This window comes from Lithobates pipiens, unplaced genomic scaffold (assembly GCF_037356315.1).
Source record: "Lithobates pipiens isolate NorthernLeopardFrog02 unplaced genomic scaffold, aLitPip1_a1.2 Scaffold_8, whole genome shotgun sequence".
NCBI classification, from domain to species: domain Eukaryota; kingdom Metazoa; phylum Chordata; class Amphibia; order Anura; family Ranidae; genus Lithobates; species Lithobates pipiens.
In genome coordinates, this window is record NW_027507903.1 from 608,722,685 (window position 1) to 608,741,496 (window position 18,812).

The window sequence follows — 18,812 nt, forward strand, 5'->3', positions numbered from 1 at the left end:
TGGAGCAAGAAGTAATGGAGGAGTTTCTTTATCAAACTTACTGGAGGCTCAGGTAAGGTCTGACCTTAAATTCAGAGAAAGCTTTTTCTGTTCTGCAACAGAGGTACATAGGGGAGCTGGAATTTAGAAAATAAAAGTGAACTTAAGTGTTACACTTTTATAATGTTCGAGTATTAAAAAAAAAATTTAAATGGGGGAAAAAAAAAAAAGTGTCCTCGGGGCACACAGCACAACGATCATGGCCGTGCTATGTCTCTAGGACACAGCGTGAGCCCGATCTCTGTAAAGAGATCGGCTCTATAACCATGTGATCGGCTGTGTCCAATCACAGCCGGTCACATGTAAACAAGGGTGTGCCGTGAATCGGCTCTCGTTGCCTCACACTGACAGAGTGTGTGATAAGGAGTGCCAATCAGCAGCATCTCCTCACAGGGGAGACCTGGGCAGGTAATCAGGGCACTCATCATCACTGCCCCGATTACAGGAAAGCCCCAGAAGTTCCACCAATTAGTGACCATAAGTGCCACCAATCAGTGCCCGTAAGTAATGCCAGTCAGTGCCTCCCATCAGTGCCGCCCATTAGTGCCCACCACTGCCATCTATCAGTGCCGCATACCAGTGCCCATCAGTGTGGCATATTAGTGCCTCCTCATCAGTGCCCATGCAATTGTCATTCAAAGTGTGACAGCTCTGAAAGCTAAAAAAAAAAAAAAAAAAAAGCCTGGGCAGGAAGGGGATGAATGTGTCCTGTATTGAGATGGTTAATGTCTAAATCGCTGGCAACAAAAGTGAGTACACCCCTAAGTGAAAATGCCCAAATTTGGCCCAAAGTGTCAATATTTTGTGTGGCCACCATTATTTTCCAGCACTGCCTTAACCTTCTTGAGCATGGAGTTCACCAGAGCTTCACAGGTTGCCACTGGAGTCCTCTTCCACTCCTCCATGAAGACATAACGGAGCTGGTGGATGTTGGAGACCTTGCGCTCCTCCACCTTCCATTTGAGGATGCCCCACAGATGTTCAATACGGTTTAGGTCTGGAGATATGCTTGGCCAGTCCATCACCTTTACCTTCAGCTTCTTTAGCAAGGCAGTGGTTGTCTTGGAAGTGTGTTTGGGGTCGTTATCATGTTGGAATACTGCCCTGCGGCCCAGGCTCTGAAGGGAAGGGATCATGCTCTGCTTCAGTATATCACAGTACATGTTGGCATTCATGGTTCCCTCAATGATCTGTAGCTCCGCAGTGCCAGCAGCACTCATGCAGCCCCAGACCATGACACTCCCACCACCATGCTTGGCTGTAGGCAAGACAAACTTGTCTTTGTACTCCTCACCTGGTTGCTTTTTACTAGGAAAGGTTTCATCCGTTTTTCATGTTAATACATGATAGATTACTGTTTCACTTTTAAATTACGGACGCACCACACATTTTCTCCTGATGAATGGCAACTAGCCACGAAACACGTAGAGCTACAAGATACCATGCTTTAATTAATCTTTATCCTATCTGATGCAACTTACATATGGCATATGCACCAATCAATACACAAGGAATACTGAGGCCATAGGTCTTGCAGGCATTACCTCGCAGTAATTGTATATCATTATATGTTATTGGTGGACTGTTATTATATCAGGTTTACTAGAAGTTATCAGTGTTATTATCATGTTTAACTGTTTTTACCAAAACTTGTATCAGTATCATCTACGTTACCTACTGTGTATGCTCTATTAAACATTTTATCTATCCACCAATCCATCCAATTGCAAACCAGGGGCTTGTACTGCTTATGTGTATGATTCCTAGATCACCATCGCCACCTAATGGCGGTATTTTAACATTACTATATATCATAAGCCCTTACACTAGCTGTATTGTAAAAAATATAATTAATATATATCTAATAAATATCTTATTTTATTTAAAAGATATATAGAGAAAGGATCTATATTATATATAATTTTTTTTTAATTAAATCTAATATATATTTAATTTATATTTGAAGTGTTTTAAAACATACTTAATGCACCTATATACAGTATATGGACTTTTTTTTTTTTTGGCCTTGACTCCATGGGGTCTATATGTAAAAATGTTCATTGTGCAGATTGAGTGAAAAACATTCACACAATCAGGGTGAAAATTGCTATCCTTCCTCTATAATGTGTGATTCCTATATTGTCAGCACCATGTAATGTCCACAATACTTCTTTATCTTGATTGAGGCAAGTCTGGAAAAAAAAATATATAAAAAATATACCCATTATGGCCACTAGGTGGCACTGTGTGCCTGGATGCCATGTTGGTCCTCTGTCTTCAATGGTCTTAGGGGATGTTTGTGTAAAATGTAAAGCACTTTTCTCCATTATGTGTGATTCCTACATCAACAGCGACACCTAGAGGCCACTATGAGCTTTTGTTCCCCAAAAATACATCAACCAGTAAAAAAAAAAATATATATATATATTATTGTGGCCACTAGATGGCGCTGAGGATATGGGAATCACACATAATAGAGAACAGCAATGTTTGTTCTGATTGTGTAAATGTTTATCAGATCTGCACAATAAAATGTTTTATACATAGACTCCTAAATATTGAAGTCAGAGAGCCAGCATGGCAGCCAAGTACACAGTGTCAGCTAGTGGTCCCAATGCGCTTTTTTTCCCCCAGACATACCTTAATCGGGAAAGATATATTGTGGCCACCAGATGGTGCTGCCAATATAGGAATCGCACATCCCTGTTCTTCTATCATCAGTGCCACCTAATGGCCATAAAGTGTTCTTTCCAGAAAAATCTCAATCAGGATAAAAAAAAAAAGTTTTGTGGCCACTAGATGGCACTGATTATATAGGAATCAAAACATAATAGAGGAAATATGTCAATTCTTGCTCTGATTGTGTGAATGTTTGTCAGATCCACACAAAAAACATTTTATACATACAATACTAAATACTGAAGTCAGAGAACCAGCATGGCAGCCAAGTACACAGCGTCAACTAGTTGCCATAATGATTTTTTTTTCCCCAGACATACCTTAAAGCATGGGTGCTCATTCTGTGGCCCCTCCAGCTGTTGTGGAACTACAAGTACCACAAGGCATTGCAAGCCACTGACAGTTACAAGCATGACTCCCAAAGGCAGAGGCATGATGGGACTTGTAGTGCCACAACAGCTTGAGGGCCACAAGTTGGGCACCCACGCCTTAAAACATGTCCTTTTTTATCTTTTATAGTAAAAACAAATTATGACCATACATACTCCTATTTTATATCCCTGACGAAGTTGTTTAATAAGAAACACGTCGGGTACCGGGGATCACTATATACCGGAGAGTACCATTTTGCTGTCATATTTTTCATGCAACTTGTTTTTTTTTTTATTTTTATTTTTTATATGTGTACATTTTCATGTGTATGTTGCCTACAAAGTCCCAATGAAGGGGGTTTTCTCTTTTTCTCTACCTTAAAGTAGAGTTCCGCCCAAAAGTGGAACTTACGCTTATCTAATTCCCCCCCCCCCTCCGGTGCCACATTTGGCACCTTTAAGGGGGGGGGATACCTGTTTTTTACAGGCACCCTGTCCCCACTTCTGGGAGACCTTACCATGGCAAATTACGTCAGCGGCTCCGTCGCCCCCCTCCTCCCTCCTCTTCTGCCGGGCAACTGAGAGAGCGCAGTGCACATGCGCAACAGGTACTCGGCCGTGAAGCCAATAGCTAATATAAGAATCACACATTCTTACAGTATATCATTAGCGTCACCTAATGGCCTTTATGTGTTTTTTTTTCTGGAACTATCTCAATCGAGGAAAAAAAAAAAAAAAGTATTGTGGCCACTAGATGGCGCTGATATAGGAATTACACATAATATGGCAATTTTTTAGCCCTAATTGTGGAAGTGTTTGTCACATGATCCGCGCAGCAAAGGTTTTATACCAAGAAGTCAGAGGAGCGGCATAACAGCCAGGCCCCGAGCATTTCCAGAAGGTGGCCATCAATGATCATACCCCACCTCCCGGCATCCAAAACCCCTTAAAGTGCTGGGAGGCGCCCGTGACCAAGGGGTTAAAGTGGTTGTAAAGGCACAACGTTTTTTTTTACCTTCATTAATTCTATGCATGAAGGTAAAAAAAATAAGAATAAAAAAAATAAACTTCTGTGTGCAGCAGCCAGACCCCAGTACTTACCTGAGCCCCCTCTCAATCCAGTGATGTGCACTAGAGCAAGCGGCTCTCCTGGGCTTCTTCCTCCTCGTTGGCCGAGCCGCTGTCTCCCGCTACTGTCAATGGAAGCCAGTGAGCCAATGAGGAGAGAGCAAGGGTGGGGCTGAGCCACGATCCGTGTGTGAATGGACACACAAAGCAGGAGCTCGGGAGCGAGCCTGCTCAGGTGCCCCCATAGTAAGCTGTTTGCTGTGGGGGGCACTCAGCTGGAGGGAGGGGCCAGGACAGCCGAAGAGGGACCCAAGAAGAGGAGGATCAGGGCTGCTCTGTGCAAAACCATTACACAGAACAGGTGAGTATAGAAATGTTTATTTTTAAAGAAAAAGGAGACTTTAAATTCTCTTTATTCTCACTTTTAAATGAAAAGTAACAAATAACACAGACAAGATTATTTTCAGTATTGTAACCGTCATGACCTCCGGCCTCCCCTTCACTCTAGCACAGTTGTACAGACTCCTCTCCTGGACGGAAATGGTTTACTCCGATTTCACTGCACACTGTGAGTGTCTCACAATGTACATTAGAATCTGTTGCAAGTCAAATATAGCCTGCCCCTTCCGTCTGAGTGTCCCTTTCAGCATCATCTAGCCCCTCCTCCCCATTTGACTGGCCCGCCCCTTTTAATTTATTGGATTTCAGTTCTGTCCTACATGTAGGCTCATAATCCCATGTGGGCGTTACCTTAGGCGGTCTGTATGGGAACACCCACTCCTCCGAATTGACATCCACCTATCAAGGCACTTTGATACTAGTATAACTCCTCCCAAGAGCCCGCCTACTGTTTACATCAAGACCAGAGCCTGGGCAAGGGGTTGGCAGGGGAGACGGCTGCCCTGGGCACTGCTGTGTCATGTGAGGTGGGGGGGGGGGGGTCTGCAATGAAATTGGGGAGAGGGGATTTGTGTTTCAAGGAGGAATTTAGGAGGCAGAAAGGGGGTAATAATTGGAAAATTTGAAGGGGGGTGCGTGCAAAGAGTGGTGATTTACGGGGATTTCTATTGGGCGAGGGGATAAGGGGAAGATGATTTGTGCTGGGAAAGGGGATAGTTGGAAGAGGATTTGTGTTAGGAGGGGTGGGGGTAGATGATTTGTGCTAGGAGGGGGGGGGTTGGGGGGGCATGTGTGCTGGGAGAGGTGATAGGAGGAATATGACTTGTGTTGGGGGGGAATAAGATGATTTGTGCTGGGGGGGGTGTGCTGGGAGGGGCGGTTGGGGGTTAACTTGTGCTTGGAGAGGTAAAAGGGGGAAGATTGATTTGTGCTAGGGGAGTTAGGGGGATATGATTTGTGCTAGGAGGGGGGGGGGGATTTGTGTTGTAAGAGGGGATAGGTGGAAGATGATTTGTGCTGATGGGGGGGGGATTTGGAGTGATGGGGAGAGGATTTGTGCTGGGGGAATTTGGGGGGGTGGGGCAAAGATTTGTACTGGGAGGAGGGATTCCAGCAGGGGGGTAGATTTGTACTTTCTAGCATGTACAGGCAGTGATCAGGACGAAGGGCTCTGGATAAGAACACTGAGGTGGGTGCTGGGATATTTTCAGGAATGTACAGCCCACTAATGGCCCCTCCTACCAGCCATCATCTACTTGCATTGCATAGAGAAGCACAGTGACCCAATGATGACATCACTGTCAAAAATTAAGTATATAATAAAAATTTGTATGTTGATGGGGAGGAACCAGACGAGGCAAAATATAAGTAGATTAGCCTTTAGCTTTAATTGGACTTTGCAAATTGTCACTAACCTGATTGCCGGTAAGCTTCAGAAGCAGGACCCTCATCTCGTCCAGGCTCCGGTTAATCCGATCTCGCCTCTGCTTCTCCACCACAGGCTTGAGGATCTACAGACAGGAACAAGTTAACAAGGAGCACCAAAACCCCTCCCATAGTTCCCGCTCAGCTCCGCCCACAGACTGCGAGGGCGAGTGATCCGGTAACGGAAGGATAAAGACAATTTATATGAGATAAGTGTTCAATAGCAAATAACCGATCATAGATTTTTAAGATACATTGTAGCTCTAAAAGTTAAAGTGGTTGTAAACTTCAGATATGAACAATGAACAAAGCAAATCCCTCTATAGTGTGCGCTCGTCTCAGTTCAGAGCACTAAGTGCCATTTGTGTCTGCTGCTTCCTTTCTCTGCCATCAGCATGAATCACTTCTGACAAGCTTTCCTGACACCAAGAGGAAAAAGGTGACAGGGGAGGGACCTCCAGCACACAGACTGTGATTGACAGCCTCAGCTCTGTTCCTGTGTGGAGGTTGGTTGTGTCAATTTCCTCCAATCATCTGTCAGAGCTCTCTTCACTGAGCTCCGCAGAGTGGGACTTCAGCTCACCGCCCCCTTTTTTTCTGAGCTCCCAGAAAAGCTTTATAATTCAGCCCTTTGAATGGATGTAGAGAAGAGAAAACTGCAGGTAAACAGGTACAACTTATGTAGGAGGATTTGTTTCATCTCTGTGTATCACCTGAGGCCAGTCGCTTTACTGGGTATATGGAAGGGTTTACAACCACTTTAATGGAGACTTGTCATGGGTCTGCATCATAAAACAGGTTCTCTAGGAGACAAAAAAAAACATACCCAAGCTCAACTGCTTATACCTTGAATGTAGATGCCAGAGACCGGTGCCCAGGCTGGGACGTCCAATCCCTAATAAAATCAATCCATGGTAGAAAAAAAGCTGGCCAATTGGTAAACTCCTCGTCACTCTATTAGCTACATAGAATGAATACAGTACATTAAAGTCTAACGCGTTTTGGCTATTACAGTCTTCCTCATGAGGAAGGCTGTAATAGCCGAAACGCGTTAGTTTGTCGTCATGTAGCTAATAAAGAGCGACAAAAAGGAGTTTTCCCGAGTGGCCATCTATTTTCTACCATGGATAGGTTCTCTTGGAGGGTAATAGAAGAATGTGTATGTACAGCCTGGCCTAGTCACAAATACTTAAAGGAATTGTCCCCCTTTAGTTGACTTAAAGTGTATCTCTCAATATAACTTTTTTTTTCTCTTTGATTTTGAATAGTGTGTGAAAGGGTTAGAACCCCTGACAGGGTTTTATAACCCTTCATGTCCCCAATGATGTGCCCCTATTACAGGGATCCACCCTCTCTATATGTCCTGGTGATTATTTTGAAACCAAAAAGTGACATTGAAAGAAAAACCAAATCTTCTTTAAGGGGGCGGGGCAGGGGGCGTGTCCTCTGCCTACATACTTTGGCTAATAGGTGTTCCTCGCTCCCATTTGAAAAAGGTGGGAGGTATGCCCTAACCTCTTGCCGACTACGGTGAATGGCGGTAACAGCGCGGCCAGACAGTTCTGGGAGGCCATCACATGACTTCCTTCTGTGATCGCGTCCGCCAGTGAGCGGCGTGTTCTGTGATCTCTGCATCCCCCAGACACTGCTGATCACAGATCCGGGTAAAGAGCCAACCAGCTGCTCTCTGCCACGTGATCAGCTGTGCCCAACCAAAGCTAATTATGGATGTACACAAGTCGGTAATCTGTATTTCCTTTCCTCACGCTGAGAGCCAATAATTGACTTGTGTTGAATGGACATCAGCACTGATAATCAGTGTGCTGATCAGTGCAGTCCCAACCGTGCCCACTGGTGCTGCCCAGTGCTGTCAGTGCCCCCTAATAGTGCCCATCAGTGCCACCTACCAGTGGCAGCTATCAGTGCCACCTCATCACTGAAGCCTCAGTGAAGCCTATCAGTGCCGCCTCATCAGTGAAGACTATCAGTCCCACCTCACAAGGACACATGCGTCCCCCCTCACCAGGACACATGCGTCCCCCCTCACCAGGGCACATGCGTCCCCCCTCACCAGGGCACATGCGTCCCCCCTCACCAGGGCACATGCGTCCCCCCTCACCAGGGCACATGCGTCCCCCCTCACCAGGGCACATGCGTCCCCCCTCACCAGGGCACATCAGTGCCGCCTCATCAGTGCCGCCTCATCAGTGCCTATCAGTGAAGCATCAGTGCCACCTATCAGTGCCACCTCACCAGGGCACATCAGTGCCACCTACCAGTGCCATCCCATCAGGGCACATCAGTGAAGCCTGCCAGTGCCACCTATCAGTGCCACCTCATCAATGAAGCATATCAGTGCCACCTACCAGTGCCATCTCATCAGTGCTACCTCATCATGACACATTAGTGAAGCCTACCAGTGCCACCTATCAATACCGTCCCATCAGGGCACATCAGGAGGAGAAAAAATTACCCGTTTTCAAACATTTTATAACAAACTATGAAAAAACATTTTTTTTCCCCACTTTTTGCTATTCGGCACTGCGTCACTTTGACAATTGCGCGGTTGTGCGCCGTTGCACCCAAACAAAATTGACATCCTTTTTTTTTTTCACAAATAGAGCTTTCTTTTGGTGGTATTTGATCACCTCTGTGGTTTTTATTTTTTGTGCTATAAACAAGGAAACAGACAATTTAAAAAAAAAAAAAAAAAAAAGCAAAAATATATACAAAAAAAACCAAACAGATGTTTTCCTCAGTTTAGGCCGATATGTATTCTTCTACATATTTTTGGTATCAAAAAAAAAAAAAAAAAATTCAATAAGTGTATATTGATTGGTTTGCACAAAAGTTATAGTGCCTACAATATAGTGGATAGTTTTATCGCATTATTGGTGGCAATCTGAGATTTTTATCATGACTGCGACATTATGGCGGACACATCGGACACTTTTCACACTATTTTGGGACCATTGTCATTTATATGGCGATCAGTGCTATAAAAATGCACTGATTCCTGTGTAAATGACACTGGCAGGGAAGGTGTTAACCACTAGGGGACGATGAAGGGGTTAAAGGGGTTTGTAAAGGTAAAAGATTTTTCACCTTAATGCATTCTATGGCACACCCACACATCTCGCAAACTCGCACGTGTGCGCTCAGACGCAGCTCCTTAAAGTTAAACTCTTAACCCTTATCCCTATATTAAGAAAAAAAAAATATTGGCAAGTTCTACTTACCCTCTCCACGCTCCAATGATGTCCCTGGCATCCTTCTCCAACCAAATAGCAGGAAAAATCTATACATAGGGATCTATTGATAAAACATTTGTTGGACGAATGTGACACACACACTGGACTCATTTTCCCCGTATTTTCTGTAATAGATTAAGTCCTCTGATCGTCAGCGCCATCTGTTGGCCAAAAAAGCAAGGTATATTTCTCTACATTGAAGTAGTTCAGAAAACGATACCCCATTTTGGCCACTAGATGGAGCTGATGTGCAATCAGCCAATTCATAAACCTGCCATTGTGTGGTGCTGTAAAGCAGGAAGCAGAATCTGCACATTTAATACAGAAATCTGATTACCCAGTGTACCTATATAACTAGAAATGATAAATCTAGTCAGAGCTATACTGCATTTTGGCCTCTAGACAAAAACAAGGTATATATTTCTCTACACTGAAGTAGTTCAGAAAACGATACCACGTTTTGGCCACTAGGTGGAGCTGATGATCATTGGCCGACTCATAGATCTTTCACTGTGTAGTGCTGCAAAGCAGGAAGCCGAATCTCACGTTTAATATGGAAATAGGATTACCCTGTCTGTGTACAAATATAATTATCATGTTATTTTTTTTTATTGAAAGCACCAGGATAAGATTATTGCAATCAAGATTGTATTTATATTATATTTATGAAATGAAATCGCCCCTAAAAATTTTGGTCAAGTGTGTAGATTGCTCGACACTATATCCTGTCCTGTGGCTATATACATTATAATGAATGTCAGACATGGTCATGTGGTTAATACATATTGTTGTAAACAAACAGGCACTGCATTGTTATATGTACTATTTTTTTTTTTTTTTTTTCCTTTCGTTGTTTTTTTTTTGTTTGTTTGTTTGTTTTTAAGGGCATACACTTCATTATTATAAATACATTTTAACTTGCATATAACAAGTGTTTTTTTTAAATAATATATCATTTGGATTTGTTGATTCCACAACTGATGTCATAATCACCATCGGTAACACATTTTTGTTTTTTTCCCCCATTGGGGCGATTTCCCTTAACTTCCTGTCTTGGTGACACAACATCAGGAGAGAGTCTCTCCTCAAGTCAAGGGAGATCCCGAGACAGGACAAAGAGAGAACAGAGGTTCTAACCCTTCCACACACATCCAGAACTAACAAAAAAAAATGTAAAATGAGATAGAGATAGATAGATATATATCTCTCTCTCTCTCTCTCTCTCTCTATCTATTTTATCTATACACACACACACACACACACACACACACACACACACACACTTACAGGGGTTCTAATCCCTCTTTCTTGGGCCCTCTCAAATCCACTTATCAACCATTTGCGGGCTCAAGGGGCAGCTACCCCCCAGGCCCAGTCACTGTTGTGGGGCCCAAGGCAGCTTCCCCTTGAGCCCGCAAATAGTTGATAAGTGGATTTGAGAGGGCCCAAGAAAGAGGGATTAGAACCCCTGTAAGCTTATATTGCTGTCTGTGCCCCCCCCCCCCCCCATTAGGGAGATTCACCCTCTCTATATTTGTCCTGTTTACCATGATCATTGAAAAATCCCACAATTTGGGTTGTCCCTAGAAAAGTAAAAGAGTGGAAATAATCCAGTGGGATAACTAGTTCTGGTGACCTGGGGGGTCCCCTAAAGATTCCTTTAAATTTGCAGAGATTTCCTCTTACTTCCTGTTTTGGCTATGGGACAAGTGAAGGTAATTTTCCCCAATAGGACAATGATGGGGAAAAAAAAACAAAAACACACCTTACAGGGCTTATAACTAGTGATGGACGAACGTTTCGCCCGGCGGTCGTTTCGCGGCGAATTTCCGACATTCGCGGTCCGCACGTTCGAACGCCTTTTTCCGTCGTTCGCCGCGGCGGACTTACGTGTTTAATGTATACAAGAACTTTAACCTTTGGTGACACGTTTATCATGTGATACAGGACAGCCAATTGAGACATGACAGCACATGGACACTTGTACATTCCCCCTAACCTATAAATACACCCGATCCGGTGGCCATTTTACATTCTTTCTTCTGTTACGATAGGGACAGGTTCCTGTGTGGAGTAGGGAGAGATAAACCACTAGCTATTTGGTACACAAAAGTTCTTTTCAGGACTGGTATAGGTGTTAGGTGTTGATAGGTTTGCTGTGCTGCTGATTCTTGCAGCAGCCTGAGTGTCTTTTGTTAGTTTAGAGAAAGGGAAAGGACGGTGTATGCTACAGGGACAGCCAGATTAGTCTTTCATCATCATCATCATCATCATCATCATCATTAGCTGTTACTATCAAGGTCCACAAAAGAGCTGTTCCAGTAACCACTAATCGTTCTCTTTTTTTGCCAATTTGTATAGGGACAGGAAGGAAGCAGTGTTGTCAGGCAGTGAGGGTAATTTTAAAGACTTGCTGTTATTATTAGTTCCACAAAGGTTCTTTTCAGGACTGGTATCAGTGGTACAGTAATAGGCTTGTACATGTATAATATTCTTTCTTCCAAATATAGAAAGGATATTATACTTGACTGCTGCCCTTCTGCTGCAGTCTGCTAAACATTCACAACTCACTTGTTCCACAAAAGTTCTTATAAGGACTGGTAACTTGGTATAGGGTGCTACGGTACATAGGCTTGAGTGCGGTACAGTCTGCTGTTCTGTAAGGACCGCTATCGGTCCACAATAGATAGGGTTGACGTGCACCACTGCTGACCGCTGCCCTATACTGCAGCAGTCCTTCAGCGGTATAGGGACTGACGTACAGTCTGCTAATCACTAACACACAACCTGCTTGTTCCACAAAAGTTCTTATAAGGACTGGTAACTTGGTATAGGGTGCTACGGTACATAGGCTTGAGTGCGGTACAGTCTGCTGTTCTGTAAGGACCGCTATCGGTCCACAATAGATAGGGTTGACGTGCACCACTGCTGACCGCTGCCCTATACTGCAGCAGTCCTTCAGCGGTATAGGGACTGACGTACAGTCTGCTAAACACTAATACACAACCTGCTTGGTCCACAAAAGTTCTTATAAGGACTGGTAACTTGGTATAGGGTGCTACGGTACATAGGCTTGAGTGCGGTACAGTCTGCTGTTCTGTAAGGACCGCTATCGGTCCACAATAGATAGGGTTGACGTGCACCACTGCTGACCGCTGCCCTATACTGCAGCAGTCCTTCAGCGGTATAGGGACTGACGTACAGTCTGCTAATCACTAACACACAACCTGCTTGTTCCACAAAAGTTCTTATAAGGACTGGTAACTTGGTATAGGGTGCTACGGTACATAGGCTTGAGTGCGGTACAGTCTGCTGTTCTGTAAGGACCGCTATCGGTCCACAATAGATAGGGTTGACGTGCACCACTGCTGACCGCTGCCCTATACTGCAGCAGTCCTTCAGCGGTATAGGGACTGACGTACAGTCTGCTAAACACTAATACACAACCTGCTTGTTCCACAAAAGTTCTTATAAGGACTGGTAACTTGGTATAGGGTGCTACGGTACATAGGCTTGAGTGCGGTACAGTCTGCTGTTCTGTAAGGACCGCTATCGGTCCACAATAGATAGGGTTGACGTGCACCACTGCTGACCGCTGCCCTATACTGCAGCAGTCCTTCAGCGGTATAGGGACTGACGTACAGTCTGCTAAACACTAATACACAACCTGCTTGGTCCACAAAAGTTCTTATAAGGACTGGTAACTTGGTATAGGGTGCTACGGTACATAGGCTTGAGTGCGGTACAGTCTGCTGTTCTGTAAGGACCGCTATCGGTCCACAATAGATAGGGTTGACGTGCACCACTGCTGACCGCTGCCCTATACTGCAGCAGTCCTTCAGCGGTATAGGGACTGACGTACAGTCTGCTAAACACTAATACACAACCTGCTTGGTCCACAAAAGTTCTTATAAGGACTGGTAACTTGGTATAGGGTGCTACGGTACATAGGCTTGAGTGCGGTACAGTCTGCTGTTCTGTAAGGACCGCTATAGGTCCACAATAGATAGGGTTGACGTGCACCACTGCTGACCGCTCACCTATACTGCAGCAGTCCTTCAGCGGTATAGGGACTGACGTACAGTCTGCTAATCACTAACACACAACCTGCTTGTTCCACAAAAGTTCTTATAAGGACTGGTAACTTGGTATAGGGTGCTACGGTACATAGGCTTGAGTGCGGTACAGTCTGCTGTTCTGTAAGGACCGCTATCGGTCCACAATAGATAGGGTTGACGTGCACCACTGCTGACCGCTGCCCTATACTGCAGCAGTCCTTCAGCGGTATAGGGACTGACGTACAGTCTGCTAAACACTAATACACAACCTGCTTGGTCCACAAAAGTTCTTATAAGGACTGGTAACTTGGTATAGGGTGCTACGGTACATAGGCTTGAGTGCGGTACAGTCTGCTGTTCTGTAAGGACCGCTATAGGTCCACAATAGATAGGGTTGACGTGCACCACTGCTGACCGCTCACCTATACTGCAGCAGTCCTTCAGCGGTATAGGGACTGACGTACAGTCTGCTAATCACTAACACACAACCTGCTTGTTCCACAAAAGTTCTTATAAGGACTGGTAACTTGGTATAGGGTGCTACGGTACATAGGCTTGAGTGCGGTACAGTCTGCTGTTCTGTAAGGACCGCTATCGGTCCACAATAGATAGGGTTGACGTGCACCACTGCTGACCGCTGCCCTATACTGCAGCAGTCCTTCAGCGGTATAGGGACTGACGTACAGTCTGCTAAACACTAATACACAACCTGCTTGGTCCACAAAAGTTCTTATAAGGACTGGTAACTTGGTATAGGGTGCTACGGTACATAGGCTTGAGTGCGGTACAGTCTGCTGTTCTGTAAGGACCGCTATCGGTCCACAATAGATAGGGTTGACGTGCACCACTGCTGACCGCTGCCCTATACTGCAGCAGTCCTTCATCGGTATAGGGACTAAGAGTTTTGTCACAGGGTCATTTAAAAAATGACAGGCAGAGGAAGAGGCAGGCCCTTCCGCAGGGGTGGTAGGGGTAGGGCAGGAGCAACAGGCTTGAGCCAAAGTGGGAAGTTGCAGAAGGTGCGTTCAATTACTTTAAAGGATGCACCAGACTTGGTTGAGTGGCTCGCTCAGCCTTACTCTTCTGCACCCTCCTCATCCTCTCGATCTGCACCCTCTTCTTCACTCTCTGCTATGTGCACCCCCAAAGACACTACCACCAACAACACGACCACCACCACCACCACCACATACCTTCCGCTTGAGTCACTGGAATTATTTTCCGATCCATATCAAGAGGACATTTCTGATGCGCAGCCACTCTTGGTATTGGATCAGGAAGAGGAGGTAGCAACAAGCGCTACTCAGCAGTCTGACGCCAGTACCCAGATCAGCCCAAGGAGGAGGTTGGTCCCCGGTGTTGCTGCCTACTCCGAGATCTCTACTTATAGCGGTGGGGAAGGTGACGTTGATGATGACGTGTCTAGTGATGTCACGTGGGTGCCCACAAGAGAGGAAGAGGAGGGGAGTTCAGAGGGAGATATGGACCAGCAGATAGGGAGGAGAAGCAGCAATGACTTACATTGCACAGCAGGGACAAAGCAGACTGCAAATGTATCAGGAGCGAGTCATCGACCATGTACGGTCACATCTGGCGCTCCCAGGACACCGGCACATGGCTCCGCAGTGTGGGCTTTTTTTAACGTGTCCGCTGCTGACAATAGCGTTGCCATCTGCAATCTTTGCAGTCAACGCGTTAGTCGCGGTAAGCCCAATACTCACCTAGGGACGACCGCCTTAAGAAGGCACATGAGCAGCCATCACCGAGCCCAGTGGGAGCAACGGAACACACAAAGCCACACTGCAGGCTCTCACCGTCCAGCCTCGTCTTCTACTTCTCCTTCTCCTCTCTCCTCACAATTGTCCTCCACTCCACCTTCCATCACGCCAAGCTCACATTTTTCTGCAAAAAGGCAGGCTTCCGTGGGCCTAATGTTTGAGCGTAAAAAAATGATGACGCCGGATAACCCTCTTGCCCAACGGTTGGCGGCTGGCTTGTCAGAACTCATAGCCCGCCAACTACTGCCATATAAACTGGTGGACTCGGAGGCCTTTCGCAAATTTGTGGCCATTGGAACACCACAATGGAAGGTCCCAGGAAGGAAGTATTTCTCAGAGAAGGGCATCCCAGAGCTATATGGCCATGTTCAGCGGCAAGTGAATGTATCTCTGGCACACAGTGTCGGTGCCAAGATACATCTGACCACAGACACGTGGTCTAGCAAACACGGGCAGGGAAGGTATATCAGTTTTACTGCCCACTGGGTGAACCTTCTGACGGCCGTCAAGCATGTAACCCGTGGCACCCGTGTAGATTTGGTTTTACCGCCACGGATTGCATGCAGGCCTGACTCTTCTTCTCCTCCTCCTACTCCATCCTCCTCCCTCTCCTCCTCAGCTGCCTCCTCCTTTTCCGCTGCTAGCGTCTCTTCCACTGCACCGCCCAAGCTCCCCAGAACCTATTCCACATGCCAGGTGAGACGTTGCCATGCCGTGCTGCGTCTGTTGTGCCTGGAAGCAAAGAGCCACACTGGCCCGGCACTCCTTTCAGCTTTGCGTTCACAGGCAGATGAGTGGCTAACACCGCTCAATTTGACAGTTGGTAAAGTGGTGTGTGACAACGGTGCCAATCTGCTTAGCGCATTGAAACAGGGCAAAATCACGCACGTGCCGTGCATGGCACACGTCTTAAACTTGGTCGTGCAGCGATTCCTTGTCAAATACCCTGGGGTCCAGGACATCTTGCGGCAGGCAAGGAAAATCTCGGCCCATTTCAGAAGATCTTACACGGCCATGGCTCGCCTTGCTGACATTCAGCGGCGACACCATCTGCCGGTCAGACGTCTTATTTGCGATTGCCCGACGCGATGGAACTCAACCTTCTATATGCTTGATAGGCTGCTCCAGCAGAAACGTGCAGTTAACGTCTACCTGTATGAACTCTGCGAAAGAAACGGTTCTGGGGAGCTGGGTTTTTTTTCACCGCGCCAGTGGCTGCTCATGCGCGACACATGCAGACTTCTGCGGCCATTTGAGGAGATCACCAAACTGGTCAGTCGCAGCCATGGCGCCATCAGTGACATGGTACCTTATGCCTTCTTTCTGGAGCGTGCATTGCGTCGTGTCATTGATCAGGCTGTGGAGGAGCAGGAGCGGGAAGATGAGGAAGTCGCAATGCTGGATGAATTCCCAGGGGGGGCTACTCTATCTGAGACAAGTCAACAACAGGAGTCTGATGAGGAGTCAGAGGAGGATGGTGCCGGGGCGGATGAGCAGGAGCAAGAAGAGCATGCTTTAAACCTTTCTGGGATCCCTGTTGTGCGAGGATGGGGAGAGGAGAATGAAGAGGACGACATTATCCTGGATGATGAGCAGGAGCCAGGCCACCACACCGCTTCCACTTTAGTGCAAATGGGGGCCTTCATGCTCCAGTGTTTTAATAGGGACCCCCGTATAAAAAGCATGAGGGTCAAGGACCAGTACTGGGTGGCAACGTACTTAGACCCCCGGTACAAACACAAAATGGCGGAAATGTTACCGCCGTCGCAGAGGGCTGTCAGAATGCAGCACTTCCAGGCCTTGCTTCGAGAAATGCTGCATTCTGCTTTTGCGTGCGCTGGCAGAGGAGCAATTCCCACTCCCAGAGAAGGATTTGCGGGTACCAATCCAACAGCGCCTGCAAGAAGAGGCCGGTTTGAAGATGTGTTGGTGACTTCGGATATGAGGTCATTCTTTCAGCCGACCCATCGACAGGTGTCATCCGGATCCAGCATCAGGGAACGCCTAGACCGTCAGGTGTCCGACTACATTGGGTTAACGGCCGATGTGGACGCTCTGAGGAGTGATGAACCCCTAGACTACTGGGTGGGCAGGCTTGACCTCTGGCCAGAGCTTGCCCAATTTGCAATCGAACTGTTGGCTTGCCCCTCATCCAGTGTCCTGTCCGAAAGGACGTTCAGCGCAGCAGGGGGGATTGTGACCGATAAGCGTACTCGCCTAGCTCACCACAGTGTTAACTACCTCACATTTCTAAAAATGAATGAGGCATGGATCTCGGAGGAATTCAACACATGTGACCAGTAGACCATGTATATGTCTATAAACTATTTTTTTAATCAAGCACACAGACCTTCTTAATTCATTTGGCTCACTTCCCTGACCCAAAAAAGCACACCGTACTATATGCCCCTACCCTCCTCTTTGAAGAGGTTGAGCGGTGTCATATTTCTACTGGGGCTGCTTATGATATCCCTGTGCTGTGCTGACTTCCTCCTGGGGGTTCTTATTATGAAGGGATCACACTATCCCTGTGCTGTGCTGACTTCCTCCTGGGGGTTCTTATTATGAGGGGATCACACCATCCCTGTGCTGTGCTGACTTCCTCCTGGGGCTGCTTACGGTGCTGCTGTCAGCGCTGTATGTCACGGTGCTGCTGTCAGCGCTGTATGTCACGGTGCTGCTGTCAGCGCTGTATGTCACGGTGCTGCTGTCAGCGCTGTATGTCACGGTGCTGCTGTCAGCGCTGTATGTCACGGTGCTGCTGTCAGCGCTGTATGTCACGGTGCTGCTGTCAGCGCTGTATGTCACGGTGCTGCTGTCAGTGCTCTGTATTACGGTGCTGCTGTCAGATGCCTCTATCACGGTGCATGTGTCATTCCGGTATGTCACGCTGCTGGTGATCATCTCCTGCACCCTCTTCTTTGCCTACCCTGGTCCCTGACCTTCCCTCTCCTCCATTGCCTTCATTAGCTCCATAGTCCTGAATTGTTAGAACAATTTCCCAAATAAAATAAAAATGCTTGTAGTTATCGATCCCAAATTCACCTCATACATGTATTATGTCATTGTCCAGATGGTGGGACTACGTTTTACCCCCTAATAATTACCACGTGGCCGCAAATTCGACATGAAGGTTTGCAAAGTTCGCCTCCCATTGAAGTCAATGGGGCCCGCGGCGAACGTTCGGTTTCGCGAACGTTTGGGTCCGTTCGCATTTCGCTTTCGCGAAACGTCCCGTCGGAAGTTCGTCCATCACTACTTATAACCCTCCCTTACGTTATCCAAAATGAAAAAAAATAAAAGTTTTGCCTATAGTCCTACTATAATACTGTGACTGGACAATCTAGCATGAGTTACTACTTTTAACTGCAATATTAATAATGATAATATTAGTAATAATAATCTTTCTGCATCTAGTTTTGTTTTTCTTCTATTTTCATTTTGTTTTAGTATTTTGTAGTAATATAACAAAACAATATAATTAATTAGTATAAAAACTCTTATTAATACACAATATTACTACAAAAAAAAAAAAAAATTATATTAATTTTCAAAAAATCTGAACCACCAGAGGCAAATAAACTATGGATCATAATAAAATGAATTATTATTTTATTTTTTCCAAAGTAAATATTTCTGAATATTCATACACCGACCATTTTAACATTTAAGTGATTCTATAGGAAAAAAAAAACAAAAAAAACAACATACATGTTATACTTACCTACTCTGTGTAATGGTTTT

The 18,812-nt window shown here is 45.9% G+C and overlaps 1 protein-coding gene across 1 annotated transcript in view; it reads right to left on the reverse strand.

The window, feature by feature from the left end:
- Positions 1-18,812, reverse strand: part of HES7 (hes family bHLH transcription factor 7) — a 53,846-nt gene that overhangs the window by 31,433 nt on the left and 3,601 nt on the right. Inside the window, exon 2 of the mRNA XM_077470625.1 lies at positions 5,972-6,067. Within this exon, the coding sequence (XP_077326751.1) occupies positions 5,972-6,067 (96 nt within the window). The remainder of the gene's footprint in view (positions 1-5,971; positions 6,068-18,812) is intronic.